Here is a 27,894-nt window from a genome sequence, read left to right as displayed (position 1 = left end):
CTAGCTGTGTTTGCTTTTGCAAGAGAACTACAATGTTTTGATTATTAGGTGACAGGTTTTCTTATTTGTGAGTTTTGCAAAGTTAGCCAATAGTTACAATAAATGTGCTTAAGCAATCAGAAAAAACTGTAAATGAAATCAACCACAAAGAGAAACATCCTTTTTCATTATTTATTTCTCCACATGACACAGAAGTCGTTCGACACTTTACAAACATCCGTTTGGATTTTGATTTTAAAAAAAGTTTGTCAACAGTGTAAGAAATTACTGATAGTTACAGAGATTACCCCAAAACCATCAAAGACTGTGCTCTGAGGATATTTGTGCGTTTCCACTTGCAGTTAATGCAACACATTTGAAGAAAGGGAAACAACCATTTCATACAAGCAAGGATGTCACGACTCTGAAACAGACTGAAATCATGATACAAACATGTGCAGTAAGTCGTATCGTACCATTATACTCATGTAGAGCTGGAATGATGAAGGTTTTCCGGTAACCTAGAAATATATTAGACACTTAGTTTTGCTTTTGCTCATTTTAAAACAAAATATCAATCGGATTGTTTGGTGTAGTAAAAATATTTTTTTCTCTGTATTTTGTTAGAAATTTTCTTTTGAAAAACCTCGAGGCGTAAACCACCATTGCTGGTTTTCAGAGGACTGTGCCAACCCAAACAAACATCTGATGAAGCTGGTCCAGTAAATTGGTCTAAACGTAAAAATGCATTCAGGATTTATCTTCTTTGACATCCTCATTGGTCCCTTTAAACATCATTAATCAGATGCAGCAGCTGCAAATTATATATATATATGTAAAAGAGACATCGATAGCAGCACCCACTTCCTATTTCTTCCCTTTGCTCCTCGATTTGGCTCATCGATGCACAAACACTGATCATCTCTTAACCATTTCAAACAAGACAGATTCTGGTTCTATATGTTAATTATGTTAATGGTTTTAAGACATGTAAAAATAAAGGAATCTTGAAATACAGCAGGAAAGAAAACAAGTAAACATTTGTGTGACTGGAGAAAAAAAAAGTTCTGTGTTACAGCAGCATGTTATAAACTTTAACTCAGTATTAAATCTAGTATTTAAACCTACTTGCACCCCTCGGGGGCAGGAAATGAGAAATGTATAGATTTCAGAAAAGATACATTTTTGTTTCTCTGACAGTTTGTAGGACAAAGAAGCAGCACACTGTCACAATCAGCAGGGCTGATTGTGTGTAGAGTGAAGGGTGGACCCAAATGCAGACGGAAACAAAAGGCAAAATGCAAGGCTAACAATAAACTAAACTGGGTGAGCTAAATTAACTTAAAAACCTACAACAGGAACATGGACTTGACGCGAGGAGACTTGACGCAACTTCTTGGCTTGCAAACAAAGCAGACGATCTGACAATGACACACTGAAAACACAGGACTTAAATACACAGGAGGTGATTAGGGGAAGTGGGAACACATGGAGGAACAGCTGACTGACATGAACCTAATGACAGGACGGGGGAAGTGAAACTAAATACAATGAACAAAGAACACACGACTCCTTCAAAATAAAACAGGAAACACTGAAACTAGACATGACAACACAAGCTTAACAGACCTAACACGTGATGAACGATACAAGAACTCAAACATAGAAACCAAGGAAACAATAATTAATAACTGCCTTTCCTTAACTAAAGCTAAATAGGAATGACACAAACTAATCACATATCTAAAATGAGACAAATACAAAATGAACTCAGAGCGCTGGGTCAGAGACCCAGCCTGTGACACACACTGAGTTATCGGCCCAGTACGGTGGCCAGCAGGGCCATTCGGATGTACATGCCATTCTCCGCCTGACGGAAATATGCCGCCCTCGGGTCTGTGTCCACCTCCACGCTGAGAGAGAAATAAAGAGAAACAGATCATTAGTCCACTTAATCAACACAATAGCAAATAATGTAAGGTGGGTTTAAAATAAAATTCAGTTCAAATTTAAGTTAGTTAAAAGAAATCGTACTGAAATTAGACATTGTACACAAAACGTTACATTTCTGCAGCCCATTTAAGGGCTCAAGCAACATTTAAACAACACAGCTGGAACTGATATTGTTGTCAGACATTTGACTGAGCGCGTCTCACCTGATTTCATTGACTCTGGGCAGCGGGTGCATCACCACCATCTTCTGTTTGGCTCCAGTCATGATGTGAGGAGTGAGGACGAACTGACCAAAACACTGAGAGAAACAACAGAGTCACAGTTAAAGATCAAAAATACTCCGGGATCATCCAGTCACATGAGACCTGAGCTGATTGGTTCTGTCTGCACCTATGAATGCTTAGCTAAAGGGTTCCACTTCCATATTTCCCCACACGCTTACATCTGTAGAGGGGTGAGGGAACGCCTTCTTTCTCGCATATCTTCTTGTTTTCTTAAGACAATTCTATTTAATAGTTTTGCCTCTAGAAATATTTCATTTGGAAAGAACTTTGTGACGAATAACTGAACAAATCAGCTGCTTTCCACTAAAGATGAACTCCAAATGCAGGCAAACTCCAGCTTCACCAGATGGAGTCAGTGGAGTTTGCAGTGCAGAATAGTGGATTAGGGAAAATGTCACCATGAGACCAACTGAACGATATCAAAAACGATTACCGGGCCAGCATGAGGCAGGAAGCACCAGGCCTAACTACAGATGCGCTGTGAGTATATGCAAGTATCTGTGTCACAAAATAAAACCCGTCGGTGAAATGAAACTTACGGCTTTGTACTCCTCCTCAGATGCAAACCTCTCCTTCTGGATCCTCGTCATGTAGAGGACGTCGGTGTCAGGCAGAGCCTCCTCGATGCTGTCAAACTCCTCCTGCAAACAAACATGTTTTTTAAATTAGCAGTTTTTAGTACATATTTGTGAAAACTCCTCTTTGCTGTGTAACCATGTTTAGTCCTCACCTGTTTGATGCCCTTTGAGGCCACGTAGCTGACGATCTCTGCTGGCATGTGGAGGTTTTTGGGAGCCACATAACGCAGAGTGATGCGGTACTGGGTCAGCAGTTTGGCGAGGGAATGAACCGTTCGGCCATGTTTCAGATCTCCAACCATCGTTATCTGACAGACGCCACAGTTTTAACATGTTTTCATGTAAAGTTTTATTCTGGCTGAAGATTAAATTAAAAAGGAATCATGTCGCTCACCGTCATGCCGTTGACCGTTCCCAGCTCCTCTCTGATGGTGAAGACGTCCAACAGGGCCTGAGTGGGATGCTCCCCGACACCGTCGCCAGCATTGATCAGCGGCTTACGGCACTGACGGGACGCGCTCTGAGGAGAAGGAGTCACGTGCATAAGATATTAAAAACTCATCTTCAAACTAAACAAGCATCAAAAAACACACAACAGGGTGCTGCTGCAGTTACTTTCATGACCAATTAGTCTTTATTTTCTTTTACGTAAAGAAAACCTTTAATAAAAAAAAGTATCCATCTAAAATCCACCTCTACAGCTCCAGGTGTTGGGTGACGCAGCACGAGGACGTCAGCGTAGCCACTCATGATCTGGACAGAGTCCGCCAGCGATTCTCCCTTCAGCGAGGAGGAAGTGGCCTCGCTGGAATGGACGACGGAGCCGCCCAAACGCTGCATGGCCGCTGCGAAGGAACTGCTGGTGCGAGTGCTGACCTCATAGAATATGGAGGCCATTACTTTACCCTGAACAGGAAGGCATGAGGAATGAGGGATTACTTTAAGGTACCTCATCATTCTATAACTTTGGTCATGTTTGATACGAACATCCACCATTGTAACAGCACATAACTGAAATTAGTGAATAGTGCAGTAACATGAGGCACGTTTAGGAGATACCTTGAGTATTTCCAGGCTTCGTTCCTTCTGAACCATCAAACGTAAAGTGTGAGCAACATTGAACAGGTGTGAGATCTGAAACAAACGAAGGACACAAAAATAAGCTTTTGTTCAGACCCGAGATCTTGTTTCAAACCTGTCAGCATTCCCAGAGTGTGTTTCATCTTCTTCGGCGTACCTGCTCCTTGCTGAACTGTCTGACAGACAAGATGTGCTGTCCCACCAGTGGGTGAAGCAGAGGAGACATCTGCAGGTGTGACACCTGACCAGGAGGCACCTGTCCTGACCCAGACTGTGGGGACAGCAGCCTGGACAGTGGGGGAGGATGGCTGTACCCGTCAACAGCAGCGGCTGGTGGGAGCATGACCATCTCTGTGGGGATAAGAGTCGCAGTGTATCAATGACTGGAACACAGCAAAGGTGTTTCACTGAGAATCAGCAGGAGAACATCAAACAACTTTAATTAAACTTGTTTTTATACGGCAATGAACAGTTTTGACATACTTGATTAATGGACATACCAGCTGAACATGTGAAATGATATGATAACATCTGCTTCATTTTTTAACCCCTCTTTCAACTTATTGATACCTTTTGCCTAAAGAAGGCTTTAAAAATCCCCTGTTAAGGCCAGTGTGGCGAGAATAAGGCACGGCGGGACCACGGAGTATCATTCGGCGCCATCTTTATTTACATCTCACCACTACACACCCAAACCCCTGAGTCCCCGTGTTTTTAACTAGGCGGGCGTGATTAAGGATGCCGTGCAGGTACGTCCGCCCTCCCTGCACGGCACCGCAGACCACGCCCCACCACAGCCAGGCAGGCTGATAATACACTGGTAGAAACATTGGGAGAAACCCTCGAGGTAAAACAAAAAACTGCTGTTCCAAAGCATTCTGGGAGCTGTAATACCTGGTGGCAGGCCGGGATCAGAGGCACGGTGGATGCGGGGCGGCAGCAGGTAGCGGCTTTCTCCACCAATGCGTCGTGGGCTCGCAGCTCGAGTCCGCACTCCATCCCGGGGTGGAGTTGGACGCCGACGCTCAGGAGTCTGATGGAGCAGAATTAATGTAAACAAAACACATGAAGTAATCCCCACATAGAGGAGTTCAAGAAACACTCAAAACAGTTCTAAGTACAGGCTTTAAATGTTTTTGTTTGTAATTAAACTCTGTTAGCTGTACGTTCACCAAATTCTGTGAACTTTTTAGATGTCATCTACGCTCATAAGAAAGAAGACCGGGGATATAAGCACCGGAAAAGAGCTTCCTCCAAACGGTGGCGTCTAAGACCTCTTTCTTAGGAATAAAGTGAGGAGCTGCTTTTCCTCCACATTTCAAAAGGAACAAGTTGATACCTGCTGTTTGCCTCCTACCAGACATTTCAGGCATGGAAGAAACACCAACTTTAATCACTGATCTGAACCTCTCGATTTTGCTTGCTGTGTCTTTTACAGCATTTTAAACTAATTACATCTAAGAAGTTCTTTTATTCAATTTGTTGAATGAAATTCTAGTGTTTTCTTTCAGTTACGTTTACTTAGCATCAACTAGCCGATATCTGCTGCTGTGTGCACGTTCTTCATGGCTATGGCTGCTAAAGAAGTGTGTTAGTGTTGGCAGATAACTTCACTCTCTTCTTAAATCTGGTCAATTTTGGCTCCAAAAATAATCATGGTGGTGGCCAAAACACCAATGTGATGTAATATTATTGTAGAGTCTTTATCTTACAACAGAAAGCATGAAAGGCAGCTGCATTATTACCGCATTCACTTTTATTACCATTGGAGTTTCTTTGACAGGTTCTGGAGGATGGGTGGAAGAAGTGGGCCAAGCCTTCACATCCTCACCGTAACCTGGAGGCACGAGCACCTGAAGGAGACAGGACACGTACTTTATTAGATCAACTACATTTATTCTCTTTGTTTTCTTGTTCAAAAGCAAAACGCACGAATGCTGACCTGGCCGTCGATGTAGGCCACCTCTCCTCGCAGGACCACGCGGCGGACTTTACCTTTCACCTTCATACCTTCGAAAGGAGTCCACTTAGACTTAGTGAACTGCATGGCCTGAGGAATAACCCACTCCTGCTCCAGGTCCACCTGAAAGACACGTAATTGATAAATAATTAGGAACATATTTCATCAGAGTACGGATAGGCTGCTAATTACTGCATCAAAATAATGTCTCCTTAAAATGAATTCCCTTTAATTGTGTTTGTCTGTGTACCTCCACGTAGGTGTTTTCCTGAACGGGCAGGTTGAAGATCCTGCGTGGATTGTCATAAAGACGTCTGGTAATATCATCCAGAGTCAGACGTCCATCACTGACGGCGGTGAGCAGCAGAGGCAGCATTGTTTCCAGACCGGGGTAACCAGGAGGAGGACGCTCACTGTTCTTCTCGTCTACAGAGTGAGGAGCTAGCAAAACAAAACAAAAACCGTACAGTTCAGGAAGGTCGAAGACAAGTCTGTCTGCATGATCGTGACAGAAAATGAATGCTCTCTGACCGTGGTCTGTAGCAAAGCAGTCGATAATGTCCAGATTTTCCCAGAGTGTCTCCATGTCCTCGCGTGTTCCCAGCATGGGTCGAACCTGCGCTCGACCGTCGCCGATCTGCGCCACATTATCCTCACACAGGAAGAGGTGGTGAGGGGCGACCTCGCATGTGACCTGGATGCCCTTCTGCTTTGCAGCTCGGATTACCAGGATCTGAAAACCATTAAAAAGTATTAAAACTGTAGGAAAGAATCCAAAAAATTAAGATAAGATGCACTTTAACAGCCGAAGCAATCGATAATAAAACAAACTAATTAAAAGTAAATTACCTCAAATCCACTAAAATAGTTTAAAATAAAGTAAAAGTTGCATAAAATTAACAACAATAAGAAACAGCTCTTTACCTCCTCTTTCTTGGCCACGTGACAGATGTGGACTGGCCGCTGGTACAGCTGGGCCACCATGAGGATCGCCGCCACCGTCTGCTTCTCAGCGTGAGCCACGATGGGCATCTGCTTGGGCCATTTCTCAAAGTGCTTTAAACAGATCCACATGGTTAGGGCTGAAGCATCTCTAATGGCCTTCCAGCAACACTTAAAATCCAGCCTACCTCCATCCACAGGGAGACGTTGTCCATCTTGAGGGTGGAGTATGTGTCATTCAGGTACATCTTCAGACCGGCGGTCTGGCTGGCGATGGGCGGCAGGACAGCAGCGTTGTCCGTGGCAGCGCCCACATACAGGGCGTAGTCGCAGCGGCTGCCTGCTTTGGCTAACTGGTGACACAATATAACAGGAGTCAATGTCCTATCGCTTCAAATTTTACTGAATACTGAAGTACTCATTTCTAATCTTGTCCTTTCTGGTCACTGCCAACAAAAATCTTAACATTTCTGCATTAACAGGATCAGCCAACAGATTAAAAAGTGAATACAATTTAAAAACGTGGGTTTACCTTCTGCACCAGAGCCAGATTATTAGCATCAGTGATGGCGGGGGAAGTGTTGGGCATCGCACACACCAGGGTCACTCCTCCTGCCAGAGCAGCTGCTGTGCCTGAGGAGAAGTCCTCCTTATGGGTGGCGCCAGGCTCCCGTAGGTGAACGTGGACATCGATCAGACCTGTGATTCAATCAAAAACCAAAATACTTCACCCGGTATCTTTGTACTAGTTTGTCTGCATAGCTCGACTTCAAATATTTAGAAAAAAACAGTACTATGTGAAAAAGAATTAAAATGAGAAGCTGAACTATTAGTGCAAGTAATTAGTAAAGCTTTTAGTAGGATGAAGTATTTACTGTTTAAAGAACCTCAGTCTTTGAACAACTTTGCTTTAAAGACTCAAGAATTCCTGTTTCAGAAACAAACATCTAAGATGACATTAGTGTTGTTGTTGCCGTTTACGACCACTCACCGGGCAGACGGACGAGTGTCTGGGACGCCATGCTGTCAACATGAGTTTTCACTGGTGGAGTCCTTCCAATCTGACGAAGAGCCTGCAAACGAGTCACCCTTTATTAATCATGTTCCCATAGAACCACATCACACAAACATCCTAACAAAACAAAAAACAAACAACAAAAAAAAAAAACAGATCGCGTACCTGAACAAAGAGCTTGGTGCACTTGATATCGATGATGAGCGGGACAGAGTAGTCGATAGCCATACGCCTGGTCCTGTAGCCTTTGGTGACAAAGGAGGAGAGCCTTCGACCTCCGCTGTTCCTCATGGAGAGGTTAATGACAAGGTCGAAGTGGTTCTCCTCCAGGTAGTTCATGATGCTGCGCTGCTTCTCTTTGGTGGCACATTCATCGCTGTCGTACTCCTCAAACGGCCAATCGATTGCAGTCACCTGTACAAGGAGACAAAACAAACTTAAAGTTTCTATCCTGATTTCATCCTGTCATAGATTAATAACACTATATTTTAAGTATTAAAGTACTTAAGTGAATGCCACAATTATGAACAATGACATTTCTAAATACATTTCTGCTGTTTTTCAAAAGCTCTAGCAAAATAAAACATTTTTTACAGCTACATTGTATCCATGTATAAGTGCTGCTCATCTGGAATCTTTGGTTTAATGTGCAATTCAAGAGGAATGATAAAGATGTAAAGGGTTACCAGGATTAAAGCATTTAAAAACAAATACACACAAACACGACCATATTCATGAGTCACTCACAGATGTGCCACTGCAAAATAAGTCGATTTTGATTTAAATAAAGTTTGTTACTCCAAAAAAACGAAGCCTGTGTTAAAAGAATTACCTTGACTCCATGCTCTGTGTAGAAGTCAGCCGTGCCCATGCTGGCATACAGGTCATATCCCAAAGACTCCAGGGCCTGCACGGTGGGCAGCAGCTCACTCTTGTTCTGCAAACACAAGTCAATGCAAATAGTTTGGATGAACAATAAAATCATAACATCAGTGCTGAAAGCTGGAAAAATCTATTTCGTTTACTATGCTTCACACAACCGGAACACTCTGCAGGTGCTCCTTAAAATCAGATCACTCTTAAACTTCTTAAATCTATTGTGGTAGACAGACAGTTTCAGTTTCAGCTCATCTTATCTGACATCGATGGCCTTTTCATACAGTTCCATTTGCTGTTTTTTAACCCAGCATTCATATCTTTAGACTTCCCTGAACCACGGTCACCCCTTATAGTTTTTATATATTCAGGCAAACAGATCATAATATTTCAACGCCGCAGAAAAATAAATGTGGTCCGATGATTTTTATTCCATTTGTGTTGCTGAGATAGTTTTGATCGAGTTTAACTACATCTGGTCTCATGGTGATAATATTTACAGTTATCAGCTGTTGGTGGAATCATCAACAGCTGCTGCAAAAACAAATAATCAAGGTTTGTTGCTTTTCTCGTTAGGAAAGTAGCAGACGCATAAAATCTGTTGTTTATTCCCATGTGACTGATCAGCCACAAAAACATCTGCACCTTTAATGTGCCACTAAAATGCATCATTCGTACTTCCAGCTGCATCACTTGTGAGCTGAACTCACTGTTCACATCTGGATCCCTATCTGTTGTGTTTTTGTCAGTCGAAACCTTTAAGTACCTTATAGCTGCCGATGGAGAGCAGGATGTTCTTCTTGGGGATCTTGAAGCCTGTGGAGAGCATGGCTTTGAGGTAAGCCTCGTACCGGTTCTCCCCAAAACAAGCTACTTCTCCAGTACTGGTCATCTCCACCCCGAGCACCACATCAGCTCCGGCCAGCCGAGAGAAAGAAAATTGAGGGACCTGGAGGACATTGAAGCAATCCGTGATGCTCAGTCAGATGAGAAGACAAAAGTGATTTAACATGAAGGGAAATTTATGATTGCTTCCACACTGCTTACCTTGACTCCCACAATCCCTTTCCCTTTCATCAGGCCCACTGGCTCCACGTCCTCCCCCATAATGTACTGGGTAGCCAGAGCCACCAAGTCCACTCCCAGCGTCTTGGACACAAAGGGGAAGGAGCGAGAAACTCGGACGTTGCACTCGATCACTTTGAGCTGGTCATCCTGAGAGAAAAAACACAGCGGTGAATGAATGCTCTGACCAGTGTTGATAGAAGACATAACTGTCCTTTGCATTATTGACACAGCTTAATTTTCACAACTTAATGAGGACTTTCAGGGTCTGTACTTTACAATGTAAACACCTTAAAGTAACGGACAAACAATGCCATCTGTGGTGGCTGTAAACGGGAAGAAACATATCTGTAGCTTGTTTTCCCAAATCTACAGCAAAAGCATCACATTTACTTTTATTTTTCATGGAGGTAACTTGTTAGTTTGCTTGCTCTGCATGAAGATGACATAACTCTTATATGAACGACTGGCACCAAGCTCAGCTTCTCTCAAAAACTAACACTGCATTAATCTTTGCTTTCCTGGTGTCCTTGGTACTCGCTCTAACGCAGCGGTCCCCAACCCCCGGGCCTCGGACCGGTACGCGAGTCGTTTGGTACCGGGCCGCGAGAGTTGAGGCTCAGGTGTGAAATGTATAGTTTTCAGGGTTTTTAATCAGTTTTCAGCGTTATTTTGTTATCGTTTTTATCGTTAACTCTGTTTTCCTGGATCTTTTCATGTGTGTTATGAATAAATCTTTTTTTGGTACCGGTACTAGTTTTATTTTGTTGTATTTATCTGTGACACCTTAAAGGCCGGTCCGTGAAAATATTGTCGGTCATATTGCGTGGCGCAAAAAAGGTTGGGGACCGCTGCTCTGACGCATAGTTTTTGTTTTTTTAAATGACCCCAGCTGCCTTTTAAAAGCTTCAGGAGCACAACAATGAGGTCACCTGGAAAAAATCCACGTAGCACTTGTATATTTCTGTTACACCAGAAAATAACCCCCAAACATTTCTAGGTTTTTATTAAGTACACGCAATATTTTCACTCTCACATTTTACTCTGTACTGGAAGACTTGTTCATTTTCAAGATTCATTCATCCATCCATTTTCTTCCACTTTATCCGGAGCCGGGTCGCGGGGGCAGCAGCCCAAGCAGAGAAGCCCAGACCTCTCTCTCCCCAGCCACCTCCTCCAGCTTATCCGGGGGAACACCAAGGCGTTCCCAGGCCAGCCGAGAGATATAATCTCTCCAGCGTGTCCTGGGTCTGCCCGGAAAACCTCGCCCAGGAGGTATCCAGGGGGCATCCTTGTCAGTTGCCCGAACCACCTCATCTGGCTCCTTTCGATGTGGAGGAGCAGCAGCTCTTCAAGATTCTCTCAAATAATTTTTCACCATATAAACTAAGGTTTTTTTATTTAGGCGTCATAGTTCTGAAGAGAGATATGTGTTTTTTAATAGGTGGACATTTCTGCCAGCAGGTTGGGGATTAAAAAGGTCGATCATGCTTGGCTAATTTGAGCAACTGTGCCAACTTTACAAAACTATACGTTTTTATACCACAACTCCCCGTTCAGCCTTAAATGCCAGAAGAAGAAGACTAGTCTCCCTAAATCTGACTCTGTTTATTACCGGAATCTGGAAAATACTGTAAGAAAGCTACATAAAGTATCAGCATTGAGTAACAATTTAAATTCACGTCCTCAGCAACAACATTTAACAGTATTTCCATGTACTTCTTACCTTTGCAATTAACTGCAGGTTAAACGGCCCGGTGACTTGCAGCTCCCGACCGATGGCGTGAACGATCTGCATGATCCTCTCTATGGTTTTCTGATTGAGGTCCTGAGGCGGTGTCACCAAGGTGGCGTCACCAGAGTGAACTCCAGCGTTCTCCACGTGTTCAGAAATCGCAATGCCCATCACTACACCGTCACATGCGACAGCGTCCACGTCTATCTCCTGCGAAATTTATAAACAGTACAGCCTCAACTCAACTTGATAATAATCAATAATTCTGCTGTAATTATCGGGTCTTTAACTACCTTAGCCTCCTGAATGAATTTAGAGATGACCACAGGGTGTTCCTTGGACACTGCTACAGCGTTACTCAGGTATTTCTCGAGGTCGCTGTCACTGTAGGCGACGTTCATGGCCGCTCCGCTCAGAACATACGAGGGGCGAACGAGGCAGGGATAACCGACCGTCTCGCAAAACTTCACAGCAGACTAGAGCAAAGAAGAAACGTAAACGTCATCGAACGCTGGCTTTGCAACTATTTTTCTTAGTGTTGTATGTACAATAGTAAATAACAGTAAATATAATTTACTAGCATATTAAGGCAACATTTGAGGGTTAAACATCTTTAACTTTACAGACCGAGACATCGGTGACATAAAACGAGCTCATCGTCAGTCTGCTGTACCTCAGTGTCTGAGAGCTCCTTCCACTGCGGCTGGCTGATGCCGATGGTGTCCAGCATTCGGGAGAACTTGAACCGGTTCTCAGCGCTGTCGATGAACTCGGGCGAAGTCCCCAAGATGTGGCACTGCTGGCGGTGCAACGACATGGCAATGTTGTTGGGAAGCTGGCCTCCCATAGACAGGATCACTCCCTCTGGGTTTTCCCTTTCATAGATGTCCATCACCACCTGAAAGATGCATAGAAATACTCATCTCTAACCACGAAACACTGCAGATTAATACGTGTACAAGGAAATTAATAACAGTGTTAGAAAGTTTGAGGGGATGACTTGCAACAAAGAGCCCAGAGGCTACTTTCACCCAAAATGTGAGACTTGAATCAAGTCACATTCACCACAATCACACTTTCCCGTATCAGCTAAAACTTACCTCAAAGGAGATCTCATCGAAGTAGAGGCGGTCGCACATGTCGTAGTCTGTGCTGACTGTCTCGGGGTTGTAGTTCACCATGATGGTCTTATAGCCCATCTGCAAATGGTTTGATGCTTATTTCATAACATTTGGATTACTGGCTCTGGGGTGTAATAATACGTGTAATAATCAACACAATAAATGACAAAAAAAGATCTAAATTTGTATGTTTTTTCATAAGTAAATTAATCCTCTCAAGCTAAAAAAAAAAAATAGTTTAATAAAGGAAATAAAGAGATGAACTGAACATGGAGGCGGTTCTTCCTGCTCCCTGGATTCAATTTCAGTGAGGTAAAAGACTAACTCAGTCATAAAGAGAGCATCCGGTATTAAAGTCTCACGTAGGCCTTACCTTCCTGAGCTCGGTGATGCACCCAACAGCGCACCAATCAAACTCCACGCTGCTGCCGATGCGGTACACGCCCGAGCCGATCACCATGACGTGCTGATCGTTGAAGCTCAGGTCGTCCTCTGTGCCGTGGTAGGTCAGGTACAGGTAGTTTGTGTAAGCCGGCCATTCAGCCGCCACTGTGTCAATCTGCTTCACCACTGGCAGGATGGACCAATCGTGACGCAGCTTTCTGACGGCCAGCTCTGTGCTGTTAGAGGGAAACGTGGATTCAGTGATAGAGGACAAACCAAGGAAGTTTGGATTCTTTAATAGCACTTTATCTAAAATAACATTTCATGCTGATAATACCCTAATCACAGAGAAAGTTACCATTAAGTTAAACTAAGACAGTGATTATTTCCTTTCCTACCCACCTCTGTACAGCCAGTGCTATCTGCTTGTCTGAGAAGCCCAGCTGCTTGGCCTTAAGCATCACCTCTGGAGGCATGGAGCTCTCATCCTGGACGGAAGGAAATTAATCCAGCATCTTAATCCATTTCGAACAGCTCTTAGTTTTTTCACGTTATGTCTTATCGGCCTTACCTGATTGTAGGTCTCCAGCAGCAGCTCGTGGTCGGCGATGTTTTTCATCTTGTGCAGGAACCAGCGGTCGATTTTGGTCAGCTCATACAGCTTTTCCACAGTGTAGCCAGCTTTGAATGCTGCCGCCAGCACAAAGATACGCTTATCTGTAGGAGTCTGCAACTCCTGGTAAGCAGAGGGAGCACAACATACTAACTGTGAAGTAAAGTGCTGCTAGTTATTTGCCAGCCATGAGCATCAGCACAGACATTTGGGCTTATTTTCTCAAAATAAATAAATAAAAATAAATCAGCCACACACATAGTAGCAGAACATGATTAACAGCATGCAATGAAACATTCCTCAAAAAACCCAGAAGCAGGAAGCATTACAGTAGTAGATCGCTCAGGGGAGATCTGGCACCATCTACTGGTCCCGTTAAGACAGAACAATACAGTTTTGACCTTTTAAAATGTCCTTATCACAATCATTTATAGGGTCACCATCCTAATAGAGGCGTAGTAAAACAGATCAACATGCTTTAATGTGCAGCACCATCACTCATCCTTAAAAGTCGATGGCATTGCATAGCAAAAGCACTAATGTTGTGTTCTGACCAAATATGAAGCAAATCATTGCATGTTTGGCTGAAAATGGTTAAAAATCTTTCAACCTGAGATAAAGTATTTGCTGACACTGTGCACTGAACAGGTCGTGCAGCAGCAAGGCATTTTTTAACCAGTACAACCATTTAACCTGGACTTCAGCTATGGGAGGTTACCTTTTCAGAGACAGGCTTGATGGTGTGGTCAAAGCCAACACAGTTCTCATCCACCATCCTCAGAGCTTTCTGGAAGGCTTCCTCAAAGCTACGACCAATAGCCATCACCTCCCCTGTCGAGGAAAAGGTTCAAGCACTGAGCACAATATCCATAATAAGCACCTGACTTACTGGCTTCTCTGCCCGCACTGGTAAAGGTTAACTTTATAATCAAACTGTGAAATAAAGCAGTAGAGTAAAACTTTAATGCCCTCATGGAGAAATCTGCTGTGATAGCAGTGCAGAAAAAATGAATAAATAAGAATAAAAAAGAAAGAAAAAACATAGTAGGTGCAAAAAATGACCATGTGAATTTATTGTTAGCTTTACTGAGACCAAACTAAGTATTTTTAAAATGCTCTGGAATACTAACAGTACTAAATCTACTACCTATTTACAATTTGTTACAACATATTTTTGTTCCAAGCTCGCTTTTGCCTCTTACCAACACTCTTCATGGAGCTGCCTATCTTGGTGGAAACCCTGAGAAACTTGCTGAGATCCCAGCGAGGCACCTTCACCACACAGTAATCCAAACTCGGCTCAAAGTTTGCCGTCGTTGAGTTTGTCACTGAGTTTCTGGACAAAAATACAGACGCAGTGCAAATATTTTTCATTGGTGAATCACTTAATTTAAAGGCGCTTTACAGTTAAGACATTTATGCCAAAAAATAAAAAAACTACAATGCTTATGCTGCAACTGCTCAAAGCAGCTTTGTCAAAACAATAACTTCAAATTAACCAAACTGCCAGCTGTGCAGGTGATGAATATCATCTTGTTTCCAAATTTCTTTGCTGATGAAAAATTGTGAGCACGTTTATACTAAAAAAAAAATGATTGAATTTCAATGATCAGATGTCTTTAAGTGTAATGATTGACTAGCTACATGTTTCCTGGGTCTGTGTGACACTGTGGGGTCCACATGCAGTGAAGGCAGAGAGTCTGTGCTGCCTTACTTTACAGGCATCTATGCATCACAATTATTTTTTGGTCGTTTAATATACAAAAATTGATTTTAAGCTTGAATACTTTAAACCCCACTTTTAAAAAATGTTCAGTTTGGCAGAATACTGGAACGTCTTTGTTGGATGTCATCATTCTGTAAAAGCAGCGATGCCCCTGTTAGTTCATTATCCGCCGTTCTTAAGCTGAGAGACGTACTTGAGCTGTGGCAGCGGGATCCCCAGACCAAGTTTAGCTGCTACGTAGGCCAAAGGATAACCAGTCGCTTTACTGGCCAGAGCAGAGCTCCGTGACAGGCGGGCATTCACCTCAATGATGTAGTACTGCAACACATTATACATAGAAGATACAATTCAATCACAGACATTACGGGAATTAGACCAGGAGCAGGAATACCAGCTCCCCATGCACACAAGACCTGTTTAAAGGCCTGTTCTGATACATAAAGCCTATTCATACAAATCTATTCCTGGTTTGTATGAAATGAACTTGGTCACATTGATACCTAAAACAATTTTCTTTTAAAACTTATTGAACTAGGATTTACATAGCAAAGGCTTTTTACAACCTTGTTATGGAGCCAAAACAGTAAATGTAAGCCGTTGACATACCTGGCTGTTACATTATCTGCAGATCCAGCCGCACACTCTGTACATCCTATAGCCATATAAACTGTATATACTTCAAGTCATGTTACCACCCATGCTTATTTCAATATACCTACACTTTCTGTACTATTCATTACAGCATGTCACTGGCTTTAAAATAAGGAAATGCAAAACAGATCCACTTTATAGGTGAACACAGTCCTATTTGTGCTTTTCATCACCCAGGTCTTCACATATATGCTTACCTGTTCAGATTCGGGGTTAAGAGCGTACTGGATGTTACACTCTCCCACGATGCCGAGATGTCTGATGACTTTAATGGCCGTGTTTCTCAGCATGTTGTACTCGCGGTCATTAAGCGTCTGACTGGGAGCCACTACAATGGATTCCCCAGTGTGGATACCCAGTGGGTCGATGTTCTCCATATTACACACCTAAACAAGAGGAAACAACAGCCACTTTAAATCGCCCTCAGTTTTTTTTTAGTGAGTATAAACCGTTTGTTCTCTGGTCTCCTTTTACTCACAGTCACACAGTTGTCATAGGCGTCCCGGACCACCTCGTACTCGATCTCCTTCCAGCCTTTCAGGGATTTATCCACCAGCACCTGAGAGGTGTGAGCGAATGCTGCCGTTACCAGAGAGGTCATCTCCTCTCTGTTGTTGGCAAAACCGGAGCCGAGGCCTCCGAGAGCGAACGCTGAACGAACCAAGACGGGGTAGCCAAGACGCTCAGCAGCTGCCACCGCCTACAGCAGAGTTAATCAGATAAATTTAGACTTCACTGGGGCAAAAAAACAATCCAGAAGCTATTAATTTATAAGCGAACACGTCTCCTCACCTGTTCCACCGACAGAGCTGCTTCACTGGGAGCTACATGCTCATTGATCTCTTCCATTTTCTCCACAAAGATTTTTCTGTCTTCGGTCATCTCAATGGAGGAAACAGGAGTTCCCAGAACCTGCACTTTATATTTCTCCAGAACGCCCAGCTTGGTCAGCTCTACACCGCAGTTCAGAGCAGTCTGACCTCCAAAAGTCAGCAGGACGCCGTCCGGGCGCTCATTTTTTATCACCTGTAACAACAAGATGTAATGACACGAAGCACTCACAACACATGAAAATGAGACAAACAGCTCTGTGGATTTCACACTGGGAATTTCATCCCGTCCAAGACATTTGGAAGTCTGCAACTGAACTAAAAGCAGCTTAAGTGATCTTTGATTTTTTACTGTAAAAGCCTTTTAGCCTCTTCGTTTCCACTCTATACTGCCGTATGATGGATGCAGGTAGAAAGCTGAGCGGGGATTTTTATATCTTTGAGCCAGCACATTTTTACAGAAACGTATTATGAACACTGAAATTTAAAAATAAAAATAATAACATAAACTACATTAAATAAACCTGGGCAAAGACGGTAAAAATCTGAGGGAATATTTGTCCTCAAACTTGTTTCTTTTCATTATCATTATTAATCCGCACTCTTATTTTTCCTCTCTTACTAATTACTGGCTGTTGTCTCTATATTGCATCTATATAAAAACCAGAGTGGAGCAACGAGCTCTCTTTAGTCCACCAGCACCACCCTTTATCTTACATGATGACTTCCATGGAGCCGCGGATTTAAGGGCTGCAACACAAAGCTCATGTTTTGCCTTTGCTTTTAAACACTTGTGCTGCATTCAAGTATTCAACCAAACAAAGTGATGGACCACGTAAAAGTGTATCTTATCCACAGTAAAGAAATAAAAATAAAGGTTGTCCTAGAACCCACTGTCCCAATTCCTACAATACAGACACAAAAGACTGAACTACCTTCAACAGTCACCAAAGCTACAAACACACCTGTACAGAACTGCTCTGTGTTCTTTGGTGGGCTGTGATTATGTGAGACCCCTCAGTCTTTTAGACAAACACAATCTGGGGTCAATACTGACTGATCCGAAAAAACAAACAAACAAAAAACAGTTGACCTACAAATTTCACTGTGTCCACAGTTTCTCTTCTTTCATCAGTCACAGAGTTGCAACAGAGAGAATCCATACCTGAGTGACGTACTCTGCTGTAATCGGCAGAAAGTAGACTTTGTCAGCCAGATCTTTGGAGGTCTGGACAGTGGCAATGTTGGGATTGATCAACACAGTCTGGATATTCTCTTCCTTCAGAGCCTTAATAGCCTGGAAAACAGAGCAGAGTAACATCAGGAGGCACAGAAAAAAGTCCTCTGCGTTCAAGTGTTCTTCTTTAAATCCTGAATTAACCCTCCGCTTTACACACAGCCCAAAATAAGACCAAATAGCTCCTGTTTCACAGACCTGCGAGCCGGAGTAATCAAACTCTCCAGCTTGGCCGATGGACAGTCCACCTGAGCCTAGGATGAGGACTTTTTTGGATCTGACATGCCCTTCAGCCTTTGGGGAACCAGTGAAAGTGAGGTGGTCCATCAGACGCTGCTTCACTGGAAAAATATCACACAAATTGCTACTTATTAGTTGTTACACAAGCCAGACTTACAAGGGTTTCTCTTCTTCACAGGCATAGTTACATTACTACTATTAAATACCAATTACTACTGAAAACTACAAAAGTACTTTAGACATAAATTAATATGCACCACAACATTTAAGATGATAAAAAATGAAAGTTAAATTGGAATACCAGATTTTCCAGTGTTGCCCTCTTTATGGTCTTTCACCGTTTCAATGAAGACATCAAACAGGCCGACCAGATCTGTAGGACCAGCCATGTGCTCTGGGTGGAACTGAACACTGGATGAAAGGGACCACAAATGATTTAATTGGGTTTTTTCTGGCCAGTACAGAGGCACTTAAGGCACCAGAACCAGTCACTTCTGGAGTGAATCACCACTGGACTCCATCTTTCACCGACTGTTACCTGAACAGAGGCTTTGTGTTGTGTACGATGCCCTCGTTGGTGTGGTCGTTAGCATTTGTGAAGAGCACGTCCCAGTCTTTGGGCAAAGTGTCAGGGTCGACAGCGAAGCCGTGATTCTGACTGGTGATGAAGCAGCGCTCTGTCCCATTATGGATGCACGGTTGGTTGTGTCCACGGTTACCGTACCTGAGAAACAAGAGGAAATAACACACTAATTAAAAGATGGATAAAAGACATTTCCCACGGTTAACAAAATCTATAATTATACATTTAGCTTAACCAAGGTGCCCTCTAATGAGGCATTATTATAGCAGAAGCTTTAATTAACTTGGCCTTTAGATTGTTCATCCAGGTACAGACAAAGCACATTTTAGGACGACTTGTTTGACACTTGTAGTCTTTCAGAAAGAATCTCCACAAACAACCTGTAATCTGTCTGATGGGATGCCAGCCACATTCCAGCAGGACACATGCTGCCCACTCCGACCTTCAGACTCTGCCGATGGCAGCTTTATCAGGCTGAGTCTCCCATAATAGATATGGCTACAGAATTTGGCAGACGTGTTTATTCAGCCTTTTTCAGAACAACGACGCTCAATCCAACCCTCTAGTGATCATAAGGGAGACGCCAGAGTGCTGAGAACAGCAAAAATCTGCATTTCACAAAGAAAGTGAGAGCGTGAAAACCTGTGTATCTAGAGAGAGTAGAGGGTGCCCTCAGTCACCCGAGGGCTCAGCAAAAGACAGACGTCAGTGAACGCATCACTACAGATTCACTCAACTTTTTACAGCTCAACCTTTAAAAGGTGCGTTCAGGCTGGCTAATGTGTGTTGCGTAATCTTAGTTTGAAGGCAATATTAATACTTGCTTGAGTCATGCAATGACTGGAATGTCAGCGACAGGAACACAATGATCCTGCCAGGAAGGCTTGCAAAATATGAGGACGTCCTATTTCACAACTTTAAGACAAGTCCACATCTACACTAGAACATACAGTGAGTTCTTCATTCACATGTGCTCACCCTTTCCACCAAAGGTCATGAAATTCAGCTTCTGACCAGCTGTTCTCACAACAGTGCAGCTGTGGGGCCGGAGTAAAAAGATGGAGCAAAGGTAACTTAAACAAATTTAAATAAAATGTTTTCACACCATCCACCTTCACTCTGGATCTTTTTTTGTTGTTGCTCATGAAGGATATTTTTTTCTTGTGCTTTTAAATCACTTGCTGTTTAGTCCAGCTCCAGCTAACAACACCAGAGCAAGCACTGGCTAACAAGCCTGCGGAAGGGTTTCGAATTTATTACAAAGAGAAAGAGGTGTGTTAAATTGAAGAAATTAGTAATCATGTTAAGTTTACAGGACTGAAAATAATTGAATACATTTTTCTTATAATGGAGCACCATTACTTTTTGATAGTAAACGTTGGTAAAAGTTTAAAATCACTTAAGAATCAAAGTTTAACAATTTATCTTTCAGGTTACGGAGGTGTTGAGTTTGAGGTACTCACTTCATCTTGTAGGTCTTGGCTCCAATGACCAGAGAGAGCAGCTGGTGTCCGAGACAGATGCCAAAAACTGGCTTTGGTTGGTCCACAGAGATCACCTTCCTCACGTTGTTGATGGTGGCCTGACAGAGCTGGGGATCCCCGGGACCATTACTGACGAACAAACCATCAAAATCTGGAAAAAGATGAGAAACAATTATTTATGTAACCACTGATAAAAGTGGTACGAGTTCCCCTGAAGAAAAATCCCCGACATAGCGCGTGTTCCTGACCGGCGGTGTCCAGCGGGTGGTCCCAGGGTACGACAGTAACACGGGCTCCTCTCTGAGCCAGGCAGCGGATCTGGTTGTACTTGATGCCACAGTCCACCACTGTGATACGAAAGCTGCCGCTATGATTGAACACTTTTGGCTCCTGGAGACAACCAAACAGAGAAACATCTAAATATCTGACAGGCACAAAACAAGCAGCAAGCTACCTGCTAAACAATATGTTTTGAGACAACTACAGACAAAAGCTTTTTATTTAGTTTAAAACCTCTTACTTGAGCTGAAGTGTGAGCGCTAAACTTTTCCTATGTTTTAGAGCTTTAAAAAAAACCTTCACAAAATTAGATCCACAGATCAAATCTCCAAGTTTCTAGTTTATCAGTAACATAAATAACGCCCTCCATTAGCACTCGAGAGCTGGCAGAGCTTCGATGGGACTGTAACAAAACTCCTGGTGGGTTACCTTCATGGAGACCTCTCGGACCAGGTTCCTCTTGTCGGGATTATCGAAGGGAATACTTTCCTCAGGAGTCCCGTCCACTATCAGCTTCCCCAACATGGTCCCCTTCTCTCGGATCTTTTTAGTCAAGCAGCGGGTGTCAACACCTGAAGAAAATGGAAACAGTTTGTAGCATTAAATTGAAAAGCTTGCATCTGATTATTTTATGCATTAATATATATTACAGATGCTGAGCAGTTTTCCAATTAAATTACGCCCATTTTTATTCTGGGTTTCTGACCTTGTAATCCAGGAATGCCTTGCTCTTTGAGCCACTGGTCCAGTGACTTGGCTGAACTCCAGTGACTGGGACTTTCAGACAGTTCTCCAATAATCAAGGCAGCAGCGTGGATCTTGTATGACTCAAACCACTGAACAAGACAACAACAGATGAGACAGTGTGTTTTATCAGAGTTAAGCCTTCTTTCATTCAGATAAAACCGTCCCACAGAAGAAAAGAAGAAAAATCCTGACTCGCTTTTCCACTTTAAATATGTTAATAAGTTTGCAAATTAATTTTCACCTGGAGTTTAAATAACCGCTCACCTTGCTCAGCCCGAACTCTCCCTCTTCATCCATTGGCACACCATAGTTGCCAACCAGAGGGTAAGTGAGGGTCAGCAGCTGGCAGCGGTAGGATGGATCAGTAAGAGCCTCGGGGTATCCCACCATCCCCGTCTGAAACACTAAACACACAAAACATTCTTGAGTACATCATATCAACTACAAGAGCTTAAATCTGCCAGACAGTTAATAATATTAGGTTTTTTCTTTAGAGTCAGAGAATATTAGCAAACTGAGTTCTTTTCTTTTTAATGCACACTGATGCACTTTCAATAACAATGAAACTCTTATGGTTTAGGACTTGGATGACTTTTTATCTCATAATTATGATTCTCTCATATTTAGTACAATTATATCTTTGTATCTCAAGTGTTGTATCTCATGAGACGATATCCAATGTGTTTTTCGATCTCTATAGTCGATTATTTTATTGTGTTCTACCTACTTGTGTTTCTGTAATAAACGTTTGAAGGGATTATAACACCTGGCTGGAATACAGTCGCATTCCACCCGGGTATACGTCCTCCATCCAGCATACGCTTACATTTTTATTTATCATTTTAACGTTGCGTGACTCATCTCTGCAGTCACGCATACTGAATGTCAAAATCTGACCTGATCCAAAATCACTATTATCTTATCTTTAATTCGGCATGCTTATTACGACACAGCAAGCAGTTTCCTAGTCACATCTGCCTGCCAAAATACACACAGGTGGGCGCTGAAGGTAGAGGTGGGCGCATGGCTGTGATGGCGTCACTAAATTCCACTCTTTTTCAATGGAGTTTGGCACTGGGGGGGAAACGTTAGGAGGATTTGGCGCTTTACAACTCTGAACCATGAGCGTCTTGGAACAAAGGGGCAAACCACACCACACATCCAGATTACACAATGTACCAAAGCAAATGTTTAACCCATGCTGAGTTATATTATACACAGGTGGATTATGCACAATAATAAACTGAGAGTCTGAGGTAAATTAAAACAGTATAAAACACGTACCAACTTCTCCGGATACCGACACGCTTGCACCAAATTGGCGGCCTTTGAACGTCGTCCCGTCCTCCAGGATCAGGGTTGCCATATTTGCCATTTTTTTGTAGTGATTACAGCTGAAGCTAACTGCAGATACCGATAACTGAAGGATTTGTGACGAGTCCCAGTTTCCACGTGAACGTTCTGCCGCGCGGAAGCAAGAGATGTAGATGAGACTGAGTCACAAAATACTTCAAAAAACACCAATAAACATGAGATCTGGTGGCCAAAAACAAACCTTTGAATGTTGAAACGAATCCAATTTCAATCCGGGAGAAGCAAAACAAAGAAAATATGTTTAGGTTGACAGTTTAGAGTTTGTTCAGACGGGACGATGAGACCAATGTGTTCCACACGCGCCGCCAGCAGCGTGGAAGTCGGGCAGCAGGCCGCGACGGTAAGTTTGACGAACTGAGGCTTCACGTTTCCGCTAGGGATTTTCAACATAAAATACAAGCGTTACAACGAGATTCGGAAATTTTTTTATGGTTCAAAAACAGATGTCATGAGTCCAGCTGAAGCCAGATGTGTCTACAGAAAAAGTTTTTTTAAATCATATTTGGTATTAAAATAAAAAAATAAAAAAATGTAGAAATAGACTTTTCCATAGGAATATAAAAGCAAATTTTAGCTAAATAGCTAAATGTCAGGTTAGGAAAATTACATTAAAATAACATCTTGATGCATTCTCAATCATCCAGGAAAGTAAATCTTCAAAAGTTGATTCTGTTCGTCTGGACGTAGCGTTTTGTGGGAGAAACGTTTCGTCACTCATCCAAGTGACTTCTTCAGTCTCAGCTGACTGCAGGTTTCCCCAAATCTTATAAACAGTAAATTTGTATAATGACTGAAACAGTCACAGAAGCGTCCGTAAGAGATTACAGGATGACCCCAACCTCAGCAACAGGACCACTCTCAGCAACGACCAAGTGTGTTTGCTTTTGGAGCTGTGTCTTCATTCCACCTACTTCACATACAAGGGTCAGTTCTACAGGCAGAAACACAGGTGTGCCATGGGCTCCCCAGTTTCACCCATTGTTGCTAATTTGTACATGGAAGAAGTGGAAAAGAGGGCTTTGCTATCCTACCCTGGAACACCACCAAGCCATTGGTTCAGATATGTGGATGACACCTGGGTGAAAATCAAATCTCAGGACGTACTACATTTCATGGATCACATTAACTCGGTGGACCGACACATCAAATTCACCAGGGAGGATATGAAAAGGGGCAGGTTAGCCTTCTTAGACTGTGAGATTTCCATCAGGAATGGGGGACATCTAAAAGCTGACGTGTACCGTAAACCTACACATACGGATCAGTATCTAAGGTTGCCTCTCATCATCCACTGGAGCACAAACTGGGTGTCATTAGGACGCTACAACACAGAGCAAACACCATCCCCACAGACACAGCGGCCAGGGAGGCAGAAGAACGGCACATCAAGAAGGCCCTGAGTAAATGTGGTTATCCCAGCTGGACTTCTGTCAAAGCGGGAAAGGCACCTAAAGAAAGCTCCAGCTAATCCAGGAGAGAAGGACAACCACTGCCCAAGCAAAAACCTGTAGTGATCCCATATGTGTCAGGAGTATCAGAGCAGTTGAGACGCATTTTTTCTAAACACCAGGTCTCTATGGCTTTTAAACCCCAAAACACGCTGCGTCAAAAATTGGTCCACCCCAAGGATCGGGTCCCCCGACACAAACAGAGTAACATAGTGTACGCTGTTAAGTGCCAGGAGGATTGCCAGGATTTATACATCGGGGAAACCAAACAACCTCTGGCGAAGCGGACGGCACAACACAGAAGAGCTACCTCGTCAGGCCAGGACTCTGCAGTCTATTTACACCTACAGGCCAGTGGACACTCTTTCATTGATGAGGATGTGCACATCCTGGACAGAGAGGAACGCTGGTTTGAGCGCGGAGTCAAGGAGGCCATTTACGTGAAAAGGGAAAGACCATCTCTGAATCGAGGAGGGGGCCTAAGGGTACATCTTTCGCCATCTTACAATGCTGTGATTGCAGCCATTCCCCAACTCTCTGTGAATGGTAGTCATGGCCATTGATCTGTGGTCTTTGATCAATGGGTTTTGGTCAGTGGTTGTTGATCAACAGTCATGAGAATTTGCATAATTATGATTAAGGAACTGACCTCCCAGCCCATTGTTCCCTCGGTGGGCTGGTTTCAGTCATTATGCAAATTTACTGTTTATAAGATTTGGAGAACCCTGCAGTCAGCTGAGACTGAAGAAGTCACTTGGATGAGTGACGAAACGTTTCTCCCACAAAACGCTACGTCCAGATGAACAGAATCAACTTTTAGTAGAATTTGAGACTAGGCTGTTTGCAATATTTTTCCCAAGTTAGATTTATTAAATAATAATTTAAATAAATAAACCCCATAAATTACACTAACACTTATCATTACTGACATACCCACATTGTCCAACATTCGTTCGTGCCCTGTTTAGTTTGCTGGGATCTGATCGCCCAAACACCAGAGAACTTTCAACTTTAAAAAATGTTACAAAAAATATTAATGAAAAAAATTATATCTCTATGCCTTAAAAAGAACATGATTTAGGAAAATGTAGGCGCTATTATTGTACGGTATTTACCTTACAATATAAGTGTTAGTGTTTCTATTAACCTAATGAAAGGTTTTTGCCTCAATACAAAATTGACACAATTACTGTGGAATTTGGAGAAGTATGGGATAAGAAGAAGGTGTTTGAAAAGTTTTTATACTTTAACTTAATAATTTCAATAGTTGGTTCCAATGCCAAGTATTCAGAGTATATAAATTCTTATCTTTAGAAGTCAACAAAATGCATATTGTCATGAAAATAAGTAAATTGTTTACATGAATCAAAAATTTAGAGTAACTTTGTTTTAGAGCCAATATGCATCCTAAATTTTAGTAAACAATTTACATGTGTTTGTCTCTGATTTTGTGCGACATAAAAATTGGCAACATCTCGTCATACACTTGAGGGTTTCGCTGATTTCCGGTACACCTTGGTACACTTTGGAAAATTAACACTTCCACGTGACCTCTACGTCACCACGCTAGAGGGGCGTATCTGCAGCGGCAATTTAACATTTTGTTCTGTGCACAGGAAAAAACGTTCTTATAACTCTTACAATTTTGATATTGACGTAAAATGTGTGATGTGTATTCACCATTTAAATGGCTAATAATATATAGAGATTATGAAAAGTAAAAGATAAATCTTAAGTGATGTTAACAGCAAATTTCACAAGTGCGCAATCTGGCAGGCTGAGTTTGTGGGGGCTACAATCCAGACTTATTCATAAATTTACATTTATTTAACTTTAATATTTTTATTCAACGGTTTGGTATGCCTGAAGAAAGTTTAAGCAATGTACATAATATATGAGGAATTGAAATTGTCTTTTAAACAAGTATGATATAGCGAAGAAACAGTTAGCAAGTGTGGGTATAGTGCAGATGTATGCGAATAAATATACTACATTCGCGGCTCCTATACGGAAGGGGATGTAGCTCAGTGGTAGAGCGCATGCTTTGCATGTATGAGGCCCCGGGTTCAATCCCCGGCATCTCCATATTTTTTCTTTTCTTTTTTGGGGGAAATTTCCTCAAAACTTTTTAATCTTAGTCTAAAATGTGACTATTTAAATATCACATCTAAACTGAACTCTTCCCTTACTAAACGTGGACATGTTTTAGCTCCGGGAATTCTGTCATTTGACGGCTGATATATAATGACGGAAATCGTAGCATCTTTAGAGAGTAAACAGAATAAACGGATAGAAATCACATAATCGAAGCAGTTCTGTTCACGGCCTGTGGCGTAACCTGGAACGACTCTACCGGGTTAAAATTGTTTTAATTATTTAATGGCATCCTTTTGCAGAAACAAAAGCGCGAGAGCTGGCAAACTGTCCGAGAACATTCACATTTCCTATTGTTATGAACGCACCGCAAGTCCCGCCCCAGCGGTAACTAAGGAGATCACAGTTAGTTTACTTCCAACCTCCTCTGCGCTAGCCCTGGCTCGCTAGCAAAATGACCAAAATCTGAGGAATATTCCAGCAGTAATAATACCATTCTGTGTACGAGCTTCCCTCAGAATGCAACTGAAGTATATCAAGACACTTTTAACCTCCCGGGTAAGTTGACGAGTGAGCTAACGGTAAGTAGTGCTAGGAAGCCAGCGCGAGTTAGCTAACAATAACTGGTTCTGGAAGCCAGATAATAATGTTTATACTAGAAAGCTGAAACTGCGCACCAGTTTCGTGATATATTTATTTATTTATTGCATGAATTTGATTTTACTGACCCACGCTGAACTGTCATTGAAAGCGGATTTTTGCACTAGTCAGGCTTGCTAGCACATAAACGCTGCGTTTATGATTAATACATGGCCAAAAGTCTGCACGTGCTAAATGGATTTTAAAACACCTAAATCTATCGTGTCTGATCAAATTTAACATCTATCTGTCGCTCATAAGGAAGAGTATCTCTACTGGCAAAAATAGACAACAATTAGGCAGACAGTTAAAGCATGATTTTATAGAAAGACTGAAATCAGGGCCAAACACAAGATAAAACAGAGAGAAACACTGATTTTCATTTAGAGTAGAAGCATAAAGACACGTGTAACAGATACACAATCATTAGAAGGATTTTAAAAGAGGACATCATATAAGAGCAAGTCTATAAAACAAGTGCTTTAGGACTGATTTGTTTACCTGCTTTGACAGGAGTTTGCTGCCAAAGTTACCTGCATGGCATGGGCACCAAACAACATCAAGTTCGCTGTTTGCACTGTGGACAGGGTGGTGTTGCTGTATGATGAGCATGGAGAGAGCAGGGACAAGTTCTCCACAAAACCTGTGGACGCCAAGGTGAGACAAATCCCGTTGTCCTTTGAGCTGCATGTGTGTATGAAAGGAGGTGCTGTATATAATGTAAAGAAATTATGATGAATTACTTGCCATTAACCAAATGTGTCGCTGGAATCATAGACTGTATATAAAAGATGGGTGTAGCCATTGTGACAACACCCATTTATTTTGAACTCTGTGCTTGTATTTGTAGCCTACACCAAGTGGCTTTGTAAAATCTATATTAAATGCAACTGGGTATCTATCCAGCAAACATATCCTCTTGGGGCCCATGTGAGGCCACTGTGGAGAAACCCACACTGTTGACAGCCCACTGTGGG

At 42.4% G+C, this 27,894-nt stretch overlaps 2 protein-coding genes and 1 long non-coding RNA gene across 3 annotated transcripts in view; 2 read left to right on the top strand and 1 right to left on the bottom strand.

The window, feature by feature from the left end:
* Positions 1 to 157: 157 nt before the first annotated feature.
* LOC309689415 (multifunctional protein CAD-like) lies at positions 158 to 23,033 on the bottom strand. The gene is made up of 45 exons (XM_082505811.1): positions 22,918 to 23,033; positions 22,647 to 22,823; positions 21,627 to 21,766; positions 21,322 to 21,451; positions 21,045 to 21,187; positions 20,585 to 20,726; positions 20,316 to 20,487; positions 18,808 to 18,993; positions 18,571 to 18,680; positions 18,228 to 18,370; positions 17,958 to 18,089; positions 16,755 to 16,988; positions 16,441 to 16,662; positions 16,160 to 16,348; positions 15,505 to 15,629; positions 14,788 to 14,921; positions 14,304 to 14,416; positions 13,544 to 13,708; positions 13,375 to 13,460; positions 12,962 to 13,208; positions 12,568 to 12,666; positions 12,141 to 12,365; positions 11,761 to 11,943; positions 11,459 to 11,677; positions 9,715 to 9,882; positions 9,434 to 9,616; positions 8,624 to 8,728; positions 7,957 to 8,205; positions 7,768 to 7,849; positions 7,309 to 7,475; positions 6,965 to 7,129; positions 6,759 to 6,890; positions 6,366 to 6,567; positions 6,085 to 6,275; positions 5,817 to 5,957; positions 5,638 to 5,727; positions 4,769 to 4,907; positions 4,032 to 4,225; positions 3,854 to 3,928; positions 3,488 to 3,700; positions 3,189 to 3,314; positions 2,947 to 3,102; positions 2,756 to 2,857; positions 2,136 to 2,230; positions 158 to 1,892 (listed from the first exon to the last, which is right to left on the bottom strand). Exons 2-45 carry the CDS (start codon positions 22,735 to 22,737, stop codon positions 1,793 to 1,795), a joined length of 6,705 nt encoding a protein of 2,234 aa, XP_082361937.1. The 5' UTR covers positions 22,738 to 22,823; positions 22,918 to 23,033; the 3' UTR covers positions 158 to 1,792.
* LOC309689419 lies at positions 19,820 to 20,375 on the top strand. The gene is made up of 3 exons (XR_014271360.1): positions 19,820 to 19,921; positions 20,042 to 20,124; positions 20,285 to 20,375. It is a non-coding gene; the product is annotated as an uncharacterized lncRNA (long non-coding RNA).
* Positions 23,034 to 26,652: 3,619 nt separating the features above from the next.
* ift172 (intraflagellar transport 172) overlaps positions 26,653 to 27,894 on the top strand; it is a 54,774-nt gene continuing 53,532 nt past the window's right edge. The window contains exons 1-2 of the mRNA XM_082505812.1: positions 26,653 to 26,836; positions 27,431 to 27,574. Of these exons, the coding sequence (XP_082361938.1) occupies positions 26,798 to 26,836; positions 27,431 to 27,574 (183 nt within the window). The 5' untranslated portion in view covers positions 26,653 to 26,797. The remainder of the gene's footprint in view (positions 26,837 to 27,430; positions 27,575 to 27,894) is intronic.

Source organism: Aulonocara stuartgranti (assembly GCF_965226115.1).
Source record: "Aulonocara stuartgranti genome assembly, chromosome: 15".
NCBI classification, from domain to species: domain Eukaryota; kingdom Metazoa; phylum Chordata; class Actinopteri; order Cichliformes; family Cichlidae; genus Aulonocara; species Aulonocara stuartgranti.
The sequence above is the reverse complement of the archived record's forward strand: the minus strand, read 5'-3'. Positions and strand labels throughout refer to the sequence as shown.

Coding starts and splice junctions, on each gene's coding strand:
- LOC309689415 (XM_082505811.1), bottom strand. CDS start 22,737: ATGGCAAATATGGCAACCCTGATCCTGGAGGACGGGACGACGTTCAAA. Junction 20,727..21,044: donor TCCGAGAGGTCTCCATGAAG/GTAACCCACCAG, acceptor GGTTGTCTCCAG/GAGCCAAAAGTGTTCAATCA. Junction 3,929..4,031: donor GACAGTTCAGCAAGGAGCAG/GTACGCCGAAGA, acceptor CGTTTGTTTCAG/ATCTCACACCTGTTCAATGT.